Below are 19,156 nucleotides of genomic sequence, written 5' to 3' on the forward strand. Positions count from 1 at the left end.
ACGGCTGCGTGGTCCCATGGTGTTTATACTTGCATACTATTGTTTGTACAGATGAACGTGGTACCTTCAGGTGTTTGGAAATTGCTCCCAAGGATGAACCAGACTTGTGGAGGTCTAGTTATTTTTCTGATTTCTTTTCATTTTCCCATGATGTCAAGCAAAGAGTCACTGATTTTGAAGGTAGGCCTTGAAATACATCCACATGTACACCTTCAATTGACTCAAATGATGTAATTTAGCCTACCAGAAGCTTCTAAAGCCAAGACATCATTTTCTGGAATTTTCCAAGCTGTTTAAAGGCACAGTCAACTTAGTGTATGTAAACTTCTGACCCACTGGAATTGTGATACAGTGAATTATAAGTGAAATTATCTGTCTGTAAACAATTGTTGGAAAAATGACTTGTGTCATGCACAAAGTAGAGGTCCTAACCGACTTGCCAAAACTGTAGTTTGTTAACAACACTTTTGTGGAGTGGTTGAAAAATTAGTTTTAATGACTCCAACCTAAGTGTATGTAAACTTACGACTTCAACTGTATCTCCACTGTTTTGTTATACAGCCCTAACTCAGTTGTATTGTATTCTGAGTTGTAATTTTTATTTTCTCCCTTAGAATGCTTCATCAAGGTCCAAGGTCCCAGGAATCAAGTGAGTACTTCAAAGAGTCCCACAGACTAACACTTAAAAAATCCTGCCTTCATGTGAGCTTTGAATGGCTGATTACGATAGCCTGCGACAGCTGACAGATTATGGTGGCTTAGTAATGTTGATATTTTTTCACCTGTAGACATCTTATATTTTGGACTACTTTGAGATCTTTGAGAAATGTTGTCGATCCAGCCATTTCTGGCTGTGTATGATTTTATGTTATTGTTATTTTTAGAATGTGAACAGAGTCTCTTGCATGGATCTCAGCAGATATGTGTCCTGATCTTATAAGAGGGGAAACAACTGGAGACAATTTGCCTTCCCTTGGGCTTGTGTGCAATTAATTTTTAGCTTTTTAACAACTAATTGACCGATGTTGGTTCCATTGTTTCAATTCCATTTCGTTTTTTCTTCTTCTGTGAGCTGAATGTGTAGTTTCTGTAGAGATTAATCAGATCAAGCCTGATGTGTGCGATGTAGTAGGGAGTTGTAGTTTCCAACAGAAAAATATTCAACAAAGTTTAGCTCAGAAAACGTGGTAATTAACTACAGTGACCATAATCCATTGCGTGCCCGCCTACTTGTCCAGTCTGTGTGGAGCACTGAGTTGTTATAAGAACGGTGTGGAGCAGACACAGAGACTGAGGGAAGACCGACTGCATGATTGAGGAATAAAAGCAGTTGCTTCACAAGGTATTGCTACCAGAAAATACACAATCTAAGTGATTGATAGTTGGTATTCAGTAGTCATAAAAGTATGCCATATTTACTTTGAAGAACTACTAAAATAAAGCAAAACAAATGTTTTATTAAAATAAAGTAATGTGAATAAATGATGGTTAATAAGCAGTAATGGGTAGTCACTACCATTTAATAGTTTTTAAACTTTTGTATTAATTGTTTAATTCTGTGTTACAGCATTCAGACCACATAATGCATAGTGCATTTAAAAAAAGAATAAAATATATATATATATAGATACCGAAATGTTTTAATATTCTAACCGAACCAACCTCAAAAAGCACTTACGCTCAGCACAACATGATGCTCAACTTCCTATCCGGCTTGAAGGACCATGTACACTACCGTTTAAAATAAATTTCCTTGATTTTGAAAGAAAAGCTACTTTTTTTGTCCATTTAATTTAACATCAAATTGTTTAGAAATACAGTGTAGACATTGTTAATGTTGTAAATGACTATTGTAGCTGGAAATGGCTGATTTTTAATGGAATATCTACAGCGGCCCATTATCAGCAACCATCACTCCCGTGTTACAATAGCACGTTGTGTTAGCTAATCCAAGTTTATCATTTTAAAACGCTAATTGATCATTAGAAAACCACTTTGCAATTGTTAGCACAGCTGAAAACTGTGGTCCTAATTACAGAAACAATAAAACTGGCCTTTAGACTAGTTGAGTATCTGGAGCATCAGCATTTGTAGGTATGATTACAGGCTCAAAATGGCCAGAAACAAAGACCTTTCTTCTGAAACTCGTCAGTCTATTCTTGTTCTGAGAAAAGAAGGCTATTCAATGTGAGAAATTGCCAAGAAACTGAAGATCTCATACAACGCTGTGTACTACTCCCTTCACAGAAAAGTGCAAAGTGGCTCTAACCAGAATAGAGAGGAGTGGGAGGCCCCGGTGCACAACTGAGCAAGAGGACAAGTACATTAGTGTCTAGTTTGAGAAACTGACTCCTCACAAGTCCTCAACTGTCAGCTTCATTAAATAGTACCCGCAGAACCACCAGTCTCAACGTCAACAGTAAAGAGGCGACTCCGGGATGCTAGCAGAGTTGCAAAGTAAAGCCATATCTGAGACTGGCCAATAAAAAGAAAAGATTAAGATCGGCAGAAGAACAGAGACACTGGACAGGCGAAGATTGGAAAAAAGTGTTATGGACAGACAAATCAACGTTTTTGAGGTGTTCAGATCACAAAGAAGAACAAATGAAAAGATGCTGGAGGAGTGCTTGACGCCATCTGTCAAGCATAGGGGAGGCGATGTGATTGTCTGGGGGTGCTTTGGTCGTGGTAAAGTGGGAGATTTGTACAGGGTAAAAGGGATCTTGAAGAAGGAAGGCTATCAGTCCATTTTGCAACGCCATGCCATGCCATACCGTGTGGACAGCGCTTAATTGGAGCCAATTTCTTCCTACAACAGGACAATGACCCAAAGCACAGCTCCAAACTATGCAAGAACTATTTAGGGAAGAAGTCGTCAGCTGGTATTCTGTCCTATAATGGAGTGGCCAGCAGAGTCACCGTATCTCAACCCTACTGAGCTGTTGTGGGAGCAGCTTGACCGTATGGTACGTAAGAAGTGCCCATCAAGCCAATCCAACTTGTGGGAGGTGCTTCAGGAAGCATGGGGTGAAATCTCTTCAGGATACCTCAAAAAATTGACAACTACATTTACATTTAAGTCATTTAGCAGACGCTCTTATCCAGAGCGACTTACAAATTTGGAAAGTTCATTCATATTCAACCTGGTCCCCCCGTGGGAATTGAACCCTGGTCCCCCAGTGGGAATTGAACCCACAACCCTGGCGTTGCAAGCGCCATGCTCTACCAACTGAGCCACACGGGACCACAAAGTAGACTGCCAAAGGTTTGCATGGCTGTAATTGCTGCAAATGGAGGATTCTTTGACAAAGCGAAGTTTGAAGGACACAATTATTATTTCAATTCAATCATTTTTTATAACCTTGTCAACGTCTTGACCATATTTCCTATTCATTTTGCAATTCATTTCATGTATGTTTTCATGGAAAACAAGGACATTTCTAAGTGACCCGAACTTTTGAACGGTAGTGTACATTTCCAAGGGAAATCCACAGTGGACAAAATATTGTTGAAGTCAATGGGGGGGTGTTCTGATTTATTTTTCTATGTTATTTCACATACTCTGCAGCAGCCTGTGAAATTGGCTGGCTGTGCATATACTACCCAATGATTTATATATACAGTACACTAGATGGCAGACAGGGCGCTTTTTTGAAGCCAACATGCCTCCATTTTAGTACTCCCCCACCATTGTAAAAAAACATTAGAAGCTATGGAAATGCATTTATTAATGTCTACATTCTTTTTTGCCACGTTTATTCTATTAGACGCCTTAATAATTTTAAACTAAACACATTTTCCTTATTATCATTTTTATAGAGCATGAATGTTACTGTCCCCACTACAACAAAATAATACTTAGTGCCTTCAAAGTATTCACGCCCCTTGACTTTTTCCACATTTTGTTGTTACAGCCTGAATTTAATGTATAAGTGGAATTAAGTTTTTCTACATTTTAAAAATTTATAAAAATTGAAAAGCTGATATGTCTTGATTCAATAAGTATTCAACCCTTTTGTTATGGCAAACCTAAATAAGTTCAGGAGAAAAATGTGCATAACAAGTCACGTATTTAGTTGCATTGACTCACTCTCTCTGTGTGCAATAATAGTGTTTAACATGATTTTTGAATGACTACCTCATCTCTGTACCCCACACAAATATCTGTAAGGTCACTCGGTCAAGCAGTGAATTTCAAACACATATTCAACCACAAACACCAGGGAGGTTTTCCAATGCCTTGCAAAGAAGGGCACCTATTGGTAGATGGATAAAAAAAGGCTGACATTTAATATCCCTTTGAGCATGGTGAAGTTATTAATTACACTTTGGGTGGTGTATCAATACACCCAGTCGCTACAAAGATATAGGCATCCTTCCTAACTCAGTTGCCGGAGAGGAAGGAAACCGCTCAGAGATTTCACCATGAGCGGTAGAGCGGTCACCAATGGTGACTTTTTAAAACAGTTACAGGGTTTAATAGCTGTGACAGGAGAAACTGAGGATAGATCCACAACATTGTAGTTACTCCACAATTCTAACCTAATTGACAGAGTGAAAAGAAGGAAGCCTGTACAGAATAAAAACATTCTAAAACATGCATCCTGTTTGCAACAAGGCATTAAAGTAATACTGCAAAATAAATTGGCAAAGCAATTCATTTTTTGTCCTGAATACAAAGCCTTATGTTTGGGGCTAATACAACACATTACTGAATAACACTCTTTATAGTCACCTTAGTCATAGACTGTTCTCTCTGCTACCGCACGCCAAACGGTACCGGAGCGCCAGGTCTAGGTCCAAGAGGCTTCTAACAGCTTCTACCCCCCCAAGCCATAAGACTCCTGAACAGCTAATCAAATGGCTACCCAGATTATTTGCAGTCTGCTTTCCACCAGACACTGGGAGATTAATTCACCTTTCAGCAGGACAATAACCTACAACATAAGGCCAAATCTACACTGGATTTGCTTACCAAGAAGACCGTGAAAGTTCCTGAGTGGCAGAGTTACAGTTTTGACTTAAATCGACTTGAAAATCTATGGGAAGACCTGAAAATGGTTGTCTAGCAATGATCAACAACCAATTTGACAGAGCTTGAATAATTTTTAAAAGAATAATGGCCGATTGTTGCACAATCCAGGTGTGAAAATCTCATTGAGACTTACCCAGAAAGACTCACAGATGTAATCGCTGCCAACGGTGCTTCTACAAAGTATTGACTCAGGGGTGTGAATACTTATATAAATTAGACATTTCTGTATTTTATTTTCTATGAATTAGCAACATTTTCAAAAAACATGTTTTCACTTTGTCATTACGGGGTATTGTGTGTAGATGGGTGAGAAAAAAATCTATTTGAATTCAGTCTGTAAAACAACAAATTGTGGAATAAGCCAAGGGGTATGAATACTTTCTGAAGGCACTGTAAATACATGTAATTCTGTCCTTTTAATTGAAATACTGTAAAATTCCATTAATTCCTATGAAGGGACTGCTTCTTCTTCTGAGTACCAATATGGCTGACCGGTGGAGTCAACACCTCTTATTGGCCAATACATAGCATCAGCAATCCAGGGCTGATATACATCATTGATACTACCTCAACTATCATTATGGGGATACCGATCAACTCTTTTTCTATTTTCAGTATATTCCCGTCTCCGGATCAGGATCTGACCGCGACACTGATGCCATCAGCCCACGACACGGGCGGTGGCTCCCTGCCTGATCTGACCAACATCCAGTTCCCCCCTCCGCTGCCCACCCCCCTGGACCCCGAAGACTCCACCCTCAGCGCCTCCAACAGCACGGGAAACCTGGCCCCCAGCCACTCACACAGTTTCAGTTCCACCAGCCAAGGTGACCTCTGTCCTCCACCTTCCAGAACAATAAATATACAGAGTTTTGCAAACCGGGTTTGAAATTCTGATTTTTCATGTGATTTTTCAAAAGTGTGAGGAGATGATGACAACGTATGGTGACAAAATGGCAAACAGTTTGCCAAAATGTATTTATGGTGCCAAAATGTATCTATCTATGACTATTGCTCTAGCTTTCTATGAAACTGTGGGAATTCTCAAGGGGATGTTTGCTGTTTTGTGTCCCACCAGGACAGACCACCTCCCAGCAAGGCAGGCAGGACAACATGGTCAACCAGGACTCCCACCAGAACCACTCCCAACAGCTCTCCCCCACCCTGTCGCCACCGCTCACCCTCGCCCAGGTAGCACGTACCGTACTTCACCCTTCTAGCACTGTGATTGTTGCATATTTATAAAGAACCTTCCTTGTGTATTGACAATTATTGTATTCTGTAGTTGTATCCTCCCTATTTGAATGCACTTAAAGTTGCTCTGGATAAGAGCACATGCCAAATGACTAAAAGGTAAGAGAATGGAGGAATGTAGTAGATGTTTCTATCACAGTTTGTAGACCTAATTCTCCCTTTTCCCCACTGACTAATTTCAAACCCCTATGTCCATCTGTCTCAGGCGGAGACCATAGATGCCATGACTCTGGAAGCGCAGATGTCCCAGTATGCGTTCTTCAGCCAGTCCTCCTCTCAGCAGCAGCAACAGCAGCAGACCACTCAAGGACTGACCAGGCTGGTCCAGCTCCCCTCCCCTCTGAACACCTCCATCCAGACACAGAACTCCATGGATATGAACTCGGTAAGCTTACCTAATCAAACCCTTCCCTCTTCAAACTTTTCCATATCCTACACTACTATGTCTGTAGGACAATATAGTACTCAAGCCCACTTAGTGTTCCTACACTATGGAACACAAATTATTTTTTTCCTGTTCAACTATCTTTGGTTTGATCTTGAGATCAGAGGAACTAGCCTACTTCTTGAAGTCATTTTTTCTTTCTGCTGCAGGAGCGTTCGGTAGAGAAATGCTCTGGAATTTAAGTGTCAAACATTTCTTTAGCATCACCCCAACCGTGCTGAACTTAGAGATTTTAGTGCCCATGTGTAGGCAGATGGTTCATTGAATAGTATTACAATACGAATGCATCATTTTCTGTTGCAAGTGTGTTCATATACTGTATACTACCTCTTAGCAGAGTGCAGTTTTCTATCGTGACAAGTAATTCTATTTTTATGTCAACTTGATGTGTCTGAAGCTATTGCTAACCCTTTTACTTTTATTTTATGGCTGTAGTAGAGGCATCTGCTTCAGCTATATAGCATCACTTATTTCTTAATTCACAGCGTCATTTATTGAGCAACCCATACATAGGTCTTTCTATAAGTTAGGGTACCCGTGGGGATTTCCAACACTGGACAACTTGTTACAGCTGTTGATAAGTCATTGATAATAATCTGCCAATTTTTCATGTCATTTTCATGTCATTACATTAAGATATAAGGGGGTATCATAGCTATATTCAGTTTTTTGTATAGAGGTCTCAGAAATTCAGTGTAACTACGTAACATTTAGTCTCCTTATGTTACGGGATGAAAACATTTTTCATGGGCACACAAATCCCAAATAATAAATTGAAAAATCATCTGTGGTTTTCTGCTTGATTTACAGCAGGGTCTTGTTAGATTTCACAGAGAAAGAATCAGGGTAATGTTTTTGTGCCTCGAATTGGACACAGAGTCTACGCTATTCCTATTAAATATTCTGGATATAATGACAACAAATTACATAGCCTAGTGGGCGTCTTTACATGATCTGGTAATGAAATAACATAAATATATTTTGTTTTCCATGTTACACCTGCAATTTTGAACAATACAAGGGGCTTGAAAAAGCCTACTTGAATTTGGAGCTCAGAAATGCAAGTACTGGAATAGGCCTACCTTGAAAATCAGACATTTCCACAATTTGGGCTTGAGAAGTCCTTGTAATTATTGTAGCCAAATTATAAGTTATCCTACTCCTTTATAATTATCTGTGATTTCATTTTTGATCCGTTTTTGTGAGAGATGTGGCCACTCATTTGTTTCCCGCTGCTTCAATTGAAGGGTCTTGCTACTCTGTTGCGATAAAACCATGTATGGTTATTATGAGGAAGACAATATCTGTTGGCTTCAACTTGGCTTTCCATACAAATCCTTCCATTAAAAAAATGAACCTGTATTTTGTTTACTTTCTCATTATAAAAACAGTTATGGTGAGATTCAAATGGTGAGATTAATGCTACCGCTATTCATGGATTTATTTTGTGTGCCTGCACCGGCCACATAATGTAGGCTACAGGAAAATCTATGTTAGGCCCTATATGTACAATTAGTAAATGGAAAATAATGTACGATGTGGGAGGTGTTAGTGCGTCGTGGAAGTCATCTTCCAGAGAACGCATAGAGACCAGAGTTGTTTATCCCTATTATACCATGGCTATAATTTAACACATTTGCCCGCAAGAAATGTGTTCATTTGCTGGTAGAAATGTGTTCAACATCCACCTAAGTAGCTAGCCAGTTTACTAGAGAACTACAGTAGTTGCTATGGTAACCAAACAAACGGACCTGCTAGTTTAGCTAACCAAACTATTTGTCCTAGCTTGCTATTATGAAAATCCAATTCTGCCAATAATGTTTCAATTTGACGTTTGCTTTCAAAAGCAGCTCAAACATAGAACATGTAAGAATGAACTAGCCATTGAATTCTACCGTGCAAATGTGTTAAATTATAGCCATGGTATAAAACGGATAATCAACTCGGGGATCTAACGTTATGCTTTCTCTGGAAAATAATGCAATTCCGTTAAACGTTAGTTCCATTCTGCTAGCGTGTCGTGGAATACACCTTCCAAGTCGTTCACTATTTTCCATAGAAAGCATAGCCTCTCGTTGATTATTTCTTACGTAATGCACACTCTAGAATGCCCTTCAAGCCAATCAGAAACGAGTATTCAACAATGTCATGGTATAATTTAGCAATAATGCACGAGGGGCTGTGGCCAATATACCACTGCTAAGGGCTGTTCTTGTACGACACTACACGGAGATATTGCTATTATAAACTGGTTACCAACATAATTAGAACAGTGAAAAATAGACGTTTTGTCATACAAAACATTCAGCCAATCATTATTCAGGGCTCAAACCAACCAGTTCATAATATAAATGATACGATTGTTTAACATTGAGGTCCTTGACGATTACATTTAAGTGCTTGGACTTGCCAATGTCTGTATGAACCCTGCTTAAATGATGTATAGTTATAGGCCTGTTGTATGGATGGAGTAATGGAATAATTAATCCTGAAGTATGTGGAACTGCATGAAAATCTGTTTTATTTTTGTTTCAATCTAGAGGCGAAAGAAACGCACACCTGTTTAGGCGAGGTGCTGGCTAGCGGAGTAGAACACCTGGAAAATAAAAGGAGAGCCGCACACTCTAGGAGCTCAGATGCAATAATTTAATCACCAACGTTTCGACAGACAAGCTGTCTTCATCAGGGTATAATGACAAACACTGCGGGTCACTAGTTTATAAAGTGTCAAAGAACACACAGGTGTCTGTAACCATGGCCGGGTGTGGCCTGATATCATTGGTTAATTCTCAGATATAAGAAAATGCAAAAACATGAATGGATAGCATATTTTTGTTTCAAACCATTTTCAATTGTTTACCCCAATGTCACACATTGGCCCCATTTATTTATAGAAAGACCCACATACTGTACACCTCAGTAGTGAACTGAGATAAAATATGAGTGTCTGTCAATACTGACGTGATTCATCACCTCACATTGGGTGATCATGTGTCAACTCAGCTTCTGTTTGAGTAAACATATACAGTCAACTAACCTTCTATTGCGCGAACATGGAATTTGACCATTGTAGTGGTGATGTGCTGGATCCTGTGGAAGTGGATTGCAGTGCTCTTGTCTTGAGCAGAAGACAGAGAAGAGAGAGCTACTACTGTAAATGTTGATTACTCGGTTATCTTGTTGAAGAATGACCCCAAATGGCTAGCTAGTGAGTCAGCTATTTGCACAGTACACACCCTAAAGGAGGAACAAACCCTTACATAAAATTCATTTTGATCATTGAAGCCACAGAGTCTGAGGGATTCCATTAAAACATTTGATTGTTAGCCTAATTCTGGTCTCTTTATGCAGTTAGGTTAAATCAAAGCCGTGATGATGGTACAAGTCAACTAATACAGGGCATCTTTAGCAAAAAATTAGCAAAGACATGAGCCCCATCCTCTGTGTGTATGTGTCCTCATAGGCAGGCTGGGACACACACAGCATATCTTCTCAGAAGGGACAGTCAGTCAGTCTAACTAAAATGTCCTGTATTAGGGCTCTTTCCCCCAACAGTACCGCAGTAGGGCTGGGTCTTCAGCCAATCAGTCTCCAACCTCTCCAGTCTCCAATCAAGGCTTCTCACCTGGAGGCTCGCCTCAAGTAAGGGCGTGTGGCCAAAACCTGCCTACTGTATACACTGTTCCTCCATCGTAGTTCTGTTTTCGTCGCCAGCTGGGCCTCTTGGCTGCCCCTACTGGCTGCTCTTGTATCATCAACTCCCTGCCACCCCCATCGTGGTGTCTCGCAATGTCACTGACCCCGTCCCCTCTGCTGCTTCTCTGTGTCTGCATCCTAAGTAGCATAGTCGCTAAATTGATACACTTTAGTTAGTTAGGTGAGTAAGAAAAATGTACTTAGTAGTTAACACTTAGCCACCTGAGCCACCTTTTTATCCTTGCTAGAGTTTTGAATCACTTGTTTATTGTGAAAAATCAAGGAGCAGTGTCCCTCTACAAGGGCCTGTAGGCTAGATGTACATTGTAAGTTCAATGTAAATGTATTACATAGGCCTAAACTTACAGCATTGAACAACTAAGTCATCTCTTGCTAGGGGAAATCTTTCATTGAGTAGCTACATTTGTTGTATTTGTTCATTCGTTTGTGCTTCTGTTGGCTTTGCCCATCGATTCTTTCTCTCATCTAGATGGCTAACCTACAGTGTTGTGGGCTATATGCAGTGCAGCTGACAGTCCATGAGCTAATATCATGTTCTTTTGGCAGGGCACAGATAATGTGGTTCTGAACTTAAAGGGGCATGGCGAAGGCTGCCTTACTGAGTCTGCCTGTGAAAATGCTATTATTTTAACATTAAGGCGGACGATGAAAGAGGATACTCTTTTCGGGTTTAATAAGGATATGCAATTTAAAACTTGAAGAGCATTACTGGACGATTGAATTTCTTGTCAATTCTAGCTTTACTCAGAAAAGGGATTTCCATATGATTTCATATCATTGTATTTATTTACTTATTTAAAGTTAACCAGAATTCTCAGTACAAGGCTTACATGGTAACCGCAACCCTTTTGAAAGACTCCCTACAACATTATCGGTTGTGGGTTGATAACATTTATTAAGTGCTTTCAAGTAGGTCCTAGTATTCAGTGCATGTTGACATATTGTCTGGTTGGGCACTTATATGAACATCAGAAAAACAAGAGCTAAATGCAATTGATCTGTAGAGTCATCCTGAAAGACGAGATGGGCATAGATCTGAAGCGGTTACTATGATGACCTAATCAACTAATGGATGAGATTGAGGTTGAATGCACAGTGAATTAATTGATGGGCTTGTGAAACATGAATCCTGCTGTGCTTGTACTGTATCATGCTTAATCTAGACCGGGCTACAGTATGTTATGGTTTGTTTGCAGGATTGCAGATGTGTGCAGTGTTTTCTGTGTTGCCTGGAGCTCAATGGAAAGCAAAACCCAATCGTTTGATATGAATGTCTTATGAATTGTGAAATCATTAATTTACAGAGTTGTGGTGTGATTCAAATGCTCTCGGTGTCTGCTCTTCTTCTCCCTTATTTTATACTTGTGGATTAATATCCTGGTGTTATTTTTAACAAAAAGAGGGGATATGCTTGTGTTCTAGCACAACTCCATATTGGGGAGTGTATTTGCAGACTTCTATGACCAGCAACTCGCATCCAGACAGACCAGTGCTCTCTCCCAACAGGTAAGTTAAGTTTAACAGTCTACCTCAGTTCTAACTATGCAAGCTAATATTAGATACTTGTTTACATGGCAATAGTTTCCAATATGTTTGCCTCACAACACAACAGGTCTCCAGTTTTTTCTTTGAACTGGATCTTTATATTGGATAAGACACTTGATGTGATGGGCTATCTATTGATCCATTCTGACAATATTTGGGAAACAAAGCGCAATAGAATAATATGCCTCCATTCCCCCCCCCCCCCATTGTACTATATCTTTATATTGACCATTTGTGTACAGAAATGAACCCTTGTTGTTGAGTGTTGGCATGTTGATGTGCTGTTTTCTCTGTTCCTCAAACAGCTGGAGCAGTTCAACATGATCGACAACAATAGTCTGTACGGACAGGGCTCAACCCTCAACTACTCCCAAGCAGCCATGATGGGTTTGACGGGAAGCCACGGCAACCTGCAAGACTCCCAGCAGCTGGGCTACAGTAGCCATGGCAACATCCCCAACATCATTCTCACAGGTACTATTCTGACTCACCAGGTGGCTCACTCAAGCCCCAGTAAGGCTAGGCAGTGGAATAGAATTCAGTCAATGTAAACATTCTCTCCATACAAGGCTCTAACTCTTATGTCTACAGGTCTAAGGCACACCTAGCTGTTCCATAACCTGTCTGAATGTTTAAGCGGACGGATGTTGTCAGTGTATCTACCTAGGAAGAAAAAGTACTTACCAGGGCGAGCTCTAAGTCGGCCAGCCCAACCCATTTGTTCTTGTTGGGACAAATATAAAAAGGCACGCCTAAACAAAAAATGATCAAACAAATGACCTCGCTGGGCTACTCAATCCATGGCAACTCTCTTCTCACTGATCACCTGCCGATCACTTGCACGTATTTGTGTGCCAAAGAGCTGTAATTTCAGGTCATTTGTTGGATTTTTTTCTGGGGCAAATAAGGTAGTGGGTTGAGTATGGGGCATGTCAGGGGGCGTGGTAAGCCCATCGACCCGGTTGAATAAGAAAAATAATAATAATAATAGTAATTCAGACCCCCATCTTTGTGGTGTGGAGACATTTTAGCATTTTTAAGCAAATTTCCTGCAATTAAAAAAATTCCTCCATTGAGCTGAGACACATTTGTGCAGTTCTAAAGCTAATTTCCTGCTCTTCTACGCATTTTGCCATGGCTAATGCTGTGTTATTTTGCTCAAACATAATAACAAAATCTAGACTGCTAGATTCATTGTTTTTGGAATTTTCAATTCTACCTTTCCGTCTAGCTTTTATTTTGGTGATTGTTAGTTCTCAAAGATTGTTATTTAAAATAAATATATAGTTTCATTATATTTTCTTCATACTTTATACGGTGTCTTCGGAAAGTATTCAGACCCCTTGAAATTTTCCACATTTTGTTACGTTACAGCCTTATTCTAAAATTGTAAAAAGTTTTTTCCATCAATGCACACACACTACCCCATTTATTAAAAATAAAAAACTGAAATCACATTTTACACAAGTTTTCAGACCCTTTACTCAGTATTTTGTTGATGCACCTTTGGCCGTGATTACAGCATCGAGTCTTCTTGGTTATGACTCTACAAGTTTGGCACACCTGTATTTGGGGAGTTTCTCCCATTCTTCTCTGCAGATCCTCTCAAGCTCTGTCAGGTTGGATGGGGAGCGCTGCTTCACAGCTTTTTTTAGGTCTCTCCAGAGATGTTCGATCGGGTTCAAGTCCGGGCTCTGGCTGGGCCACTCAAGGACTATCAGAGGGCTTGTCCTGAAGCCGCTCCTGCGTTGTCTTGGCTGTGCGCTTAGGGTCGTTGTCCTGTTGGAAGGGGAACATTCGCCCCAGTCTGAGGTCCTGAAATGCTCTGAAGCAAGTTTTCATCAAGGATCTCTCAGTACTTTGATCCGTTCATCTTTCCCTCGATCCTGACTACTCTCCTAGTCACTGCCGCTGAAAAACATCCCCACAGCATGATGCTGCCACCACCATGCTTCACCGTAGGGATGGTGCCAGGTTTCCTCCAGAAGTGAAGCTTGGCATTCAGGCCAAAGAGTTCAATCTTGGTTTCATCAGACCAGAGAATCTTGTTTCTCATGGTCTGAGAGCATTTAGGTGCCTTTTGGCAAACTCCAAGCTCTCTGTCATGTGCCTTCTACTGAGGAGTGGCTTCCGTCTGGCCACTCTACCATAAAGGCCTGATTGGTGGAGTGCTGCACAGATGGTTGTCCGTCTAGAAGGTTCTCCTGTCGCCATAGAGGAACTCTAGTGCTCTGTCAGTGGTCATCGGGTTCTTGGTCACACCCCGGACCGAGGCCCTTTTCCGTTTGCTCAGTTTGGCCGGGCGGCCAGCTAAAGGAAGAGTCTTGGTGGTTCCAAACTTCTTCCATTTAAGAATGATGGAGGTCACTGTGTTCTTGGGGACCTTCAATGCTGCAGAAATATTTTGGTTCCCTTCCGCAGATCTGTGCCTCGACACAATCCTTTCTCTGAGCTCTATGGACAATTTCTCCGACCTCATGGCTTGGTTTTTGCTCTGACATGCACTGTCAACTGTGCGACCTTATTTAGACAGGTGTGTGCCTTTCCAAATCATGTCCAATCAATTGAATTTACCACAGGTGGACTCCAATCAAGTTGTAGAAACATCTCAAGAATGATCAATGGAAACAGGATGCACCTGAGCTCAATTTCGAGTTTCATAGCAAAGGGTCTGAATATTTATGTACATAAGGTATTTCTGTTTTTTATTTGTAATAAATTAGCAAAAATGTCTAAACTTAATTTTGCTTTGTTATTATGGGGTATTGTGTGTAGATTGCCTTAGGAATTGTTTTTATTTCATACATTTCAGAATAAGGCTGTAACGTAACAAAATGTGGAGAAGGTCAAGGGGTCTGAATACTTTTTGAAGGCACTATCTGTTTTTAGTTGTTTAAGTTTACAATGAAAGTGTTTTTCCATCCAGAAAATGTATTTCTGTTTGTTTATACTGCCTGGTGATTTCAATGGCAGAAAAATCAGTGAGCTGAGGTGCGTTCAACAAGTGAAATAGTTTGCGAACGTTAGCAATCATTAGCTAATGCATTCCATTTGTTTTCTGTTCGTTGAGAACGTTAGCTAACAGTATGAGACGGTAGTGTGTGGTGAACATGTCTGTTTCAGGTCTAAACTGCAGCTACAAATAATAATTCTGACATATGGTTTCTATTACATGTAGTAAGAATAGCAAAGTAATTGGCTGTTTGAATATTGCTGTTAAAAACCCACAGTAATCTACACAAAAAGTAGCAGTTTGTGGCTTCACTGTAAGATTTGTTGTTCATTTAAATTGTTACTAAGTAACATGTTCGCCGCAAGCGGGAGCCTTGTTGAACTCACCCGTCAGCAGGTCCATCCAAGTGCCAATGCCATTTAGCAAACTACAGGCATTTACATTTGTTGGATGACATGAAAATAGAGCACCAGTAGTCGAAAGAAGGATGAAAGAACCCCATACCTACTGTAAAATACAGAATCTTAGATTTTTTTTATGGGGCTATTTTGCTTCCTTGGGCCTTTAAGGTCAACGGCATCATGAACATTCCTCAGTACCAACATTTTAGCCAAAAACCTGGCATGTGGATCTTCCAGCAAGAGAATAACCCCAAGCACACATCAAAATCCACAAAGAAATGGTTAATTGCCCACAAAATCAACATCTCTCTCTGGACTTTAATCACATTGAAAACCTGTGGTTTGAATTGAAGAGGGCAGTCCATAAGCACAGACAAAGAATATCAAGAATCTATAAATATTCTGTATGAAGGAATGGTCTAAGATCCCTCCCAATGTGTGCTCCAATCTCACAAAACATTTTTGAAAAAGGCTCTGTGCTCTTATCCTATGAAGGGGAGGGTGTCGGAGTATTGAAAACAGGGGTGCCAATAATTATCACCCCTATCTTTTTGAGAAAAATGTGTTATTTGTTAAACAAAATATTTTTTCCGGAGCATACAATATAGCTTGGTATTTGTATCATTTTTTGCTCATCTTTATCAAGGGTGCAAATAATTGCAGTCATGACTGTACCCTCATTCCGAACTTTAGCTAAGTTCATTAAAAGTAGAGGTTTTCTGCATTTATTTGGATTTGATTTTTCTTTGCACTCACTTGTTGTTATTGGCTATTCCTTGAAATATTTAATGAGATCCTGTTCTTTATGTGGAGTAAATGCAACTGGAAGACTCTGACCTCTCCTCATCTCTCTACCCATGTCTGTTTTAGCCACAGGAGAGTCTCCACCCAGACTGTCCAAGGGGTTGTCTTCTAGCTCTCTGTCAGCTGACATCAGCTTCGATGCGGACTCTCAGTTTCCCCTAGACGAGCTGAAGATCGACCCGCTGACCCTGGACGGGCTGCACATGCTCAATGACCCTGACATGGTCCTCACTGACCCTGCCACTGAAGACGCCTTTCGGATGGACCGGCTGTAGAGCTGCTGCCAAAGTCACCGACGGTGTCGGTGAAACCCGGCCTGAGGGGTTGAGGGCTTGTGTCTGAGGGGAGAGGGCTACTTTTGGGGTGTGAGAGCCCAAGGCGAGGCCCCAGCTGTGAAGTGTGTTCATCCCACCTCCCTTCACCAGCAGCTCCTTTCTAAGAGCTATGGGATAGTGAGGTAGTAGGGAAATTAGTTTGTCAAGAAATGGTCGACACAGTTTGCTTTCTCTCTTCAGAATGGGAAAGATGGATGGCAACGTTGTCATGTCTGGTGGATATTGAGCTTATGGTCCTGCTGTGACTAGTTTGTGCTTACCTTTCTTCATCCCTTAACCCTCTTTTCTTTTTCTTTTTTTACACATGCATCCTGCCGGCCATTCTGTTGGATGCTTTGGTTTTTGTAAAGAAGAAAAACAGTAGGGGCTACAACACTACATTGGTCTCGCCTCCCATTTTGAAGACATTAACTGATTCAAATCATGTCTGCAGGGGAAACTGTTTATCTTTCTCTCACCTGCCATATTAGATTAGCATGTCTTAGCTTAAATAATCACTCATCTGCTTTTCAGAACCGCCCTCTCATGGTAAATCTTGCCCGTCACATTTCCATCAATGCCCTTAACCTCGCTGTCTAACTCACACTAGTTGTATTTATTGGTGCTCTGATTTTTGCCACGAAGTTGACCAGTATTTTACTTTAGGTTCCCTTCCGAACTTGTCATAGTGCTGGTCAACAGCTAAGCGGTTTACTTAGTTGAACAACTAGGAGTTATAACCCTCCCCTTTTAGCTTATGATTTTCCAGGGCAGCTGAAGTAAAAACCTAAATTCCAGTTTAACAAACCTTGAAAAATCACATAAAAAAAAAAAAAGGATGTCAGCCTAGCGTCACTTTGGCAATTTATCCATGAAATGACATTTCGGCTGTAATATGCCACCAATGGTAGCTGGTTTTCAGACGCAAACAAGATAAAAAATGAAATCTGAACGAATCACCGTGAGTGATAAAATTCTGCCTTAACAGCTTTCCATATCATGTACTCTTATATCTCAACTCTCCATTTAAAAAATGCAGGTTGTTGTGCAACTTGTTTAGACTCTTAAGTAGTGAAGGGTAAACTTTTATCAAGCATCACCGTTTCTTTTCCGATGGCCTGAATCAAATTGGCACTAGTGTGAGAAGAGGACCAAGTTGAGCACAACTAGGGGAGGTTTATCACAACTTACGTTGTTATCCACTGCTTTTCACTTGTTACCATTTTGCTTTTCATATTTGAGGTGGTACTGTATTTCACTTGTCAGCCAAATAGAAATGGACAAAGAACTGAGGTATCACATTTCTGATGCCCTTGTAGTTGATACTTGTGAATTAGATGTTTTATTTCAAATAATTGCTTGATCACTCAGTATGGGTACATCTCCGTTGGGTGTAGTCAACAAGGAACTCCTATCACACAAAGCGACAGCCAATAAGGGGGAACCCCTCTCCTTTATAAGGCGCTGTCGCTCCCTCCTGCCTCACTTTTCATTCTTCCTTACGATGTTGTAATACTGCTAATATACTCTCCTCAGCATTGACTTGGACTACTGTTTCCTGCTGAACTGTTGATAGGTTAACCAGTATGGTTCGCTGTTGATTGTAGGAATCCAGCTTCTTGTCGAGAGTGTTGAGCTTTTTACCCGAAAGTAAATTTTTCTCTGGCTAGCTAGCGTCACACAGCTAGTTCTACCCTACCAGCGCACCTAGCTACCCCTTCCTGCTGCTTATTCCCAATGAGGTGGAGGAGGGAAGAAACTTGGCTTGGTCCTGCTTCAGGTGAATTTAACCCAGCTAGCTCACAAAGAATGCACCTTCTCTTCAGCTAGCAGTGTGCTAGCAGTGTGCTAGCACCAGCTAGGTTACTAACCCTTGGGGTGAAAACCAGCTTCCTATGCCAGGACTAGCTAGCTACACAGCTAAGCGTCGTCGAGCACACGACTAGAGCTATCTCCTGGCGTAGGTAGCATCCCTTCCTCCTGCCTAACTTCCCAGCGGCCTCGCTGACCAGGTTGACCGGTCTTGCCTATAGGTACTGCGGTCTTGTGAGATTCTCTAGCCTATAGAGGCTTGTAAGCTCACTCCAACAGAGTTGTGGCTCTCTTTCCAGTGTGCTTGCAATAGCTAGACTACTAACCCACAAGGTGAACTCTAGCTAGCTACTGACAGGACTTCTAGCTGCACAGCTAAGCATCAGTAGCACACACACAGCCCAGGGTTTTCCAGTCGAACGCTAGCTAGCTAAAGCCTAGCAGGCAGTGTGCCCCTGATGATGCGCTGGAATGTCCGTACCACCCTCTGGAGATTCCTTCGACTGCGGGTGGTGTAGTTGTACCATGGGGTGATACAGCCCGACAGAATGCTCTCGATGGTGCATCTGTAGAAGTTTGTGAGGGTATCATGGGACAAGCCAAATTTATTCCACTTCCTGAGGTTGGAGAGGCTCTGTTGCGTCTTCTTCATCACGCTGTCGGTGTTAAGGGACCATTTTAGGGCCTAAGTGTTGTGCACACAGAGGAACTTGAAGCTTTTGACCCTCTCCACTGCGGCCCCGTTGATGTGGATGGGGACGTGCTGTCTCCTTTAGTCCATGATCAGCTCCTTTTTGTTTTGTTGAGTGAAGGATAGGTTATTTTCCTGGCACCACTCTGCCAGGGTTGTCACCTCCTCCCTGTAGGCTCGTTATT

The 19,156-nt window shown here is 41.1% G+C and overlaps 1 protein-coding gene across 4 annotated transcripts in view; it reads left to right on the forward strand.

Moving 5' to 3' along the window:
* The window catches only part of crtc1a (CREB regulated transcription coactivator 1a), a 31,245-nt gene extending 14,246 nt beyond the window's left edge, over nt 1-16,999 (forward strand). The window contains exons 7-14 of one of the 4 annotated variants that reach the window (XM_055867379.1): nt 615-649; nt 5,651-5,862; nt 6,114-6,229; nt 6,495-6,674; nt 10,272-10,376; nt 11,874-11,957; nt 12,302-12,470; nt 16,221-16,999. In XM_055867379.1, coding sequence (XP_055723354.1) covers nt 615-649; nt 5,651-5,862; nt 6,114-6,229; nt 6,495-6,674; nt 10,272-10,376; nt 11,874-11,957; nt 12,302-12,470; nt 16,221-16,429 — 1,110 coding nt within the window. In that variant the 3' untranslated portion in view covers nt 16,430-16,999. The remainder of the gene's footprint in view (nt 1-614; nt 650-5,650; nt 5,863-6,113; nt 6,230-6,494; nt 6,675-10,271; nt 10,377-11,873; nt 11,958-12,301; nt 12,471-16,220) is intronic. The other 3 variants (XM_055867380.1, XM_055867381.1, XM_055867382.1) reach the window with 3 other exon arrangements.
* Nucleotides 17,000-19,156: the final 2,157 nt, after the last annotated feature.

Source organism: Salvelinus fontinalis, chromosome 17, assembly GCF_029448725.1.
Source record: "Salvelinus fontinalis isolate EN_2023a chromosome 17, ASM2944872v1, whole genome shotgun sequence".
Classification (NCBI taxonomy): Eukaryota; Metazoa; Chordata; class Actinopteri; order Salmoniformes; family Salmonidae; genus Salvelinus; species Salvelinus fontinalis.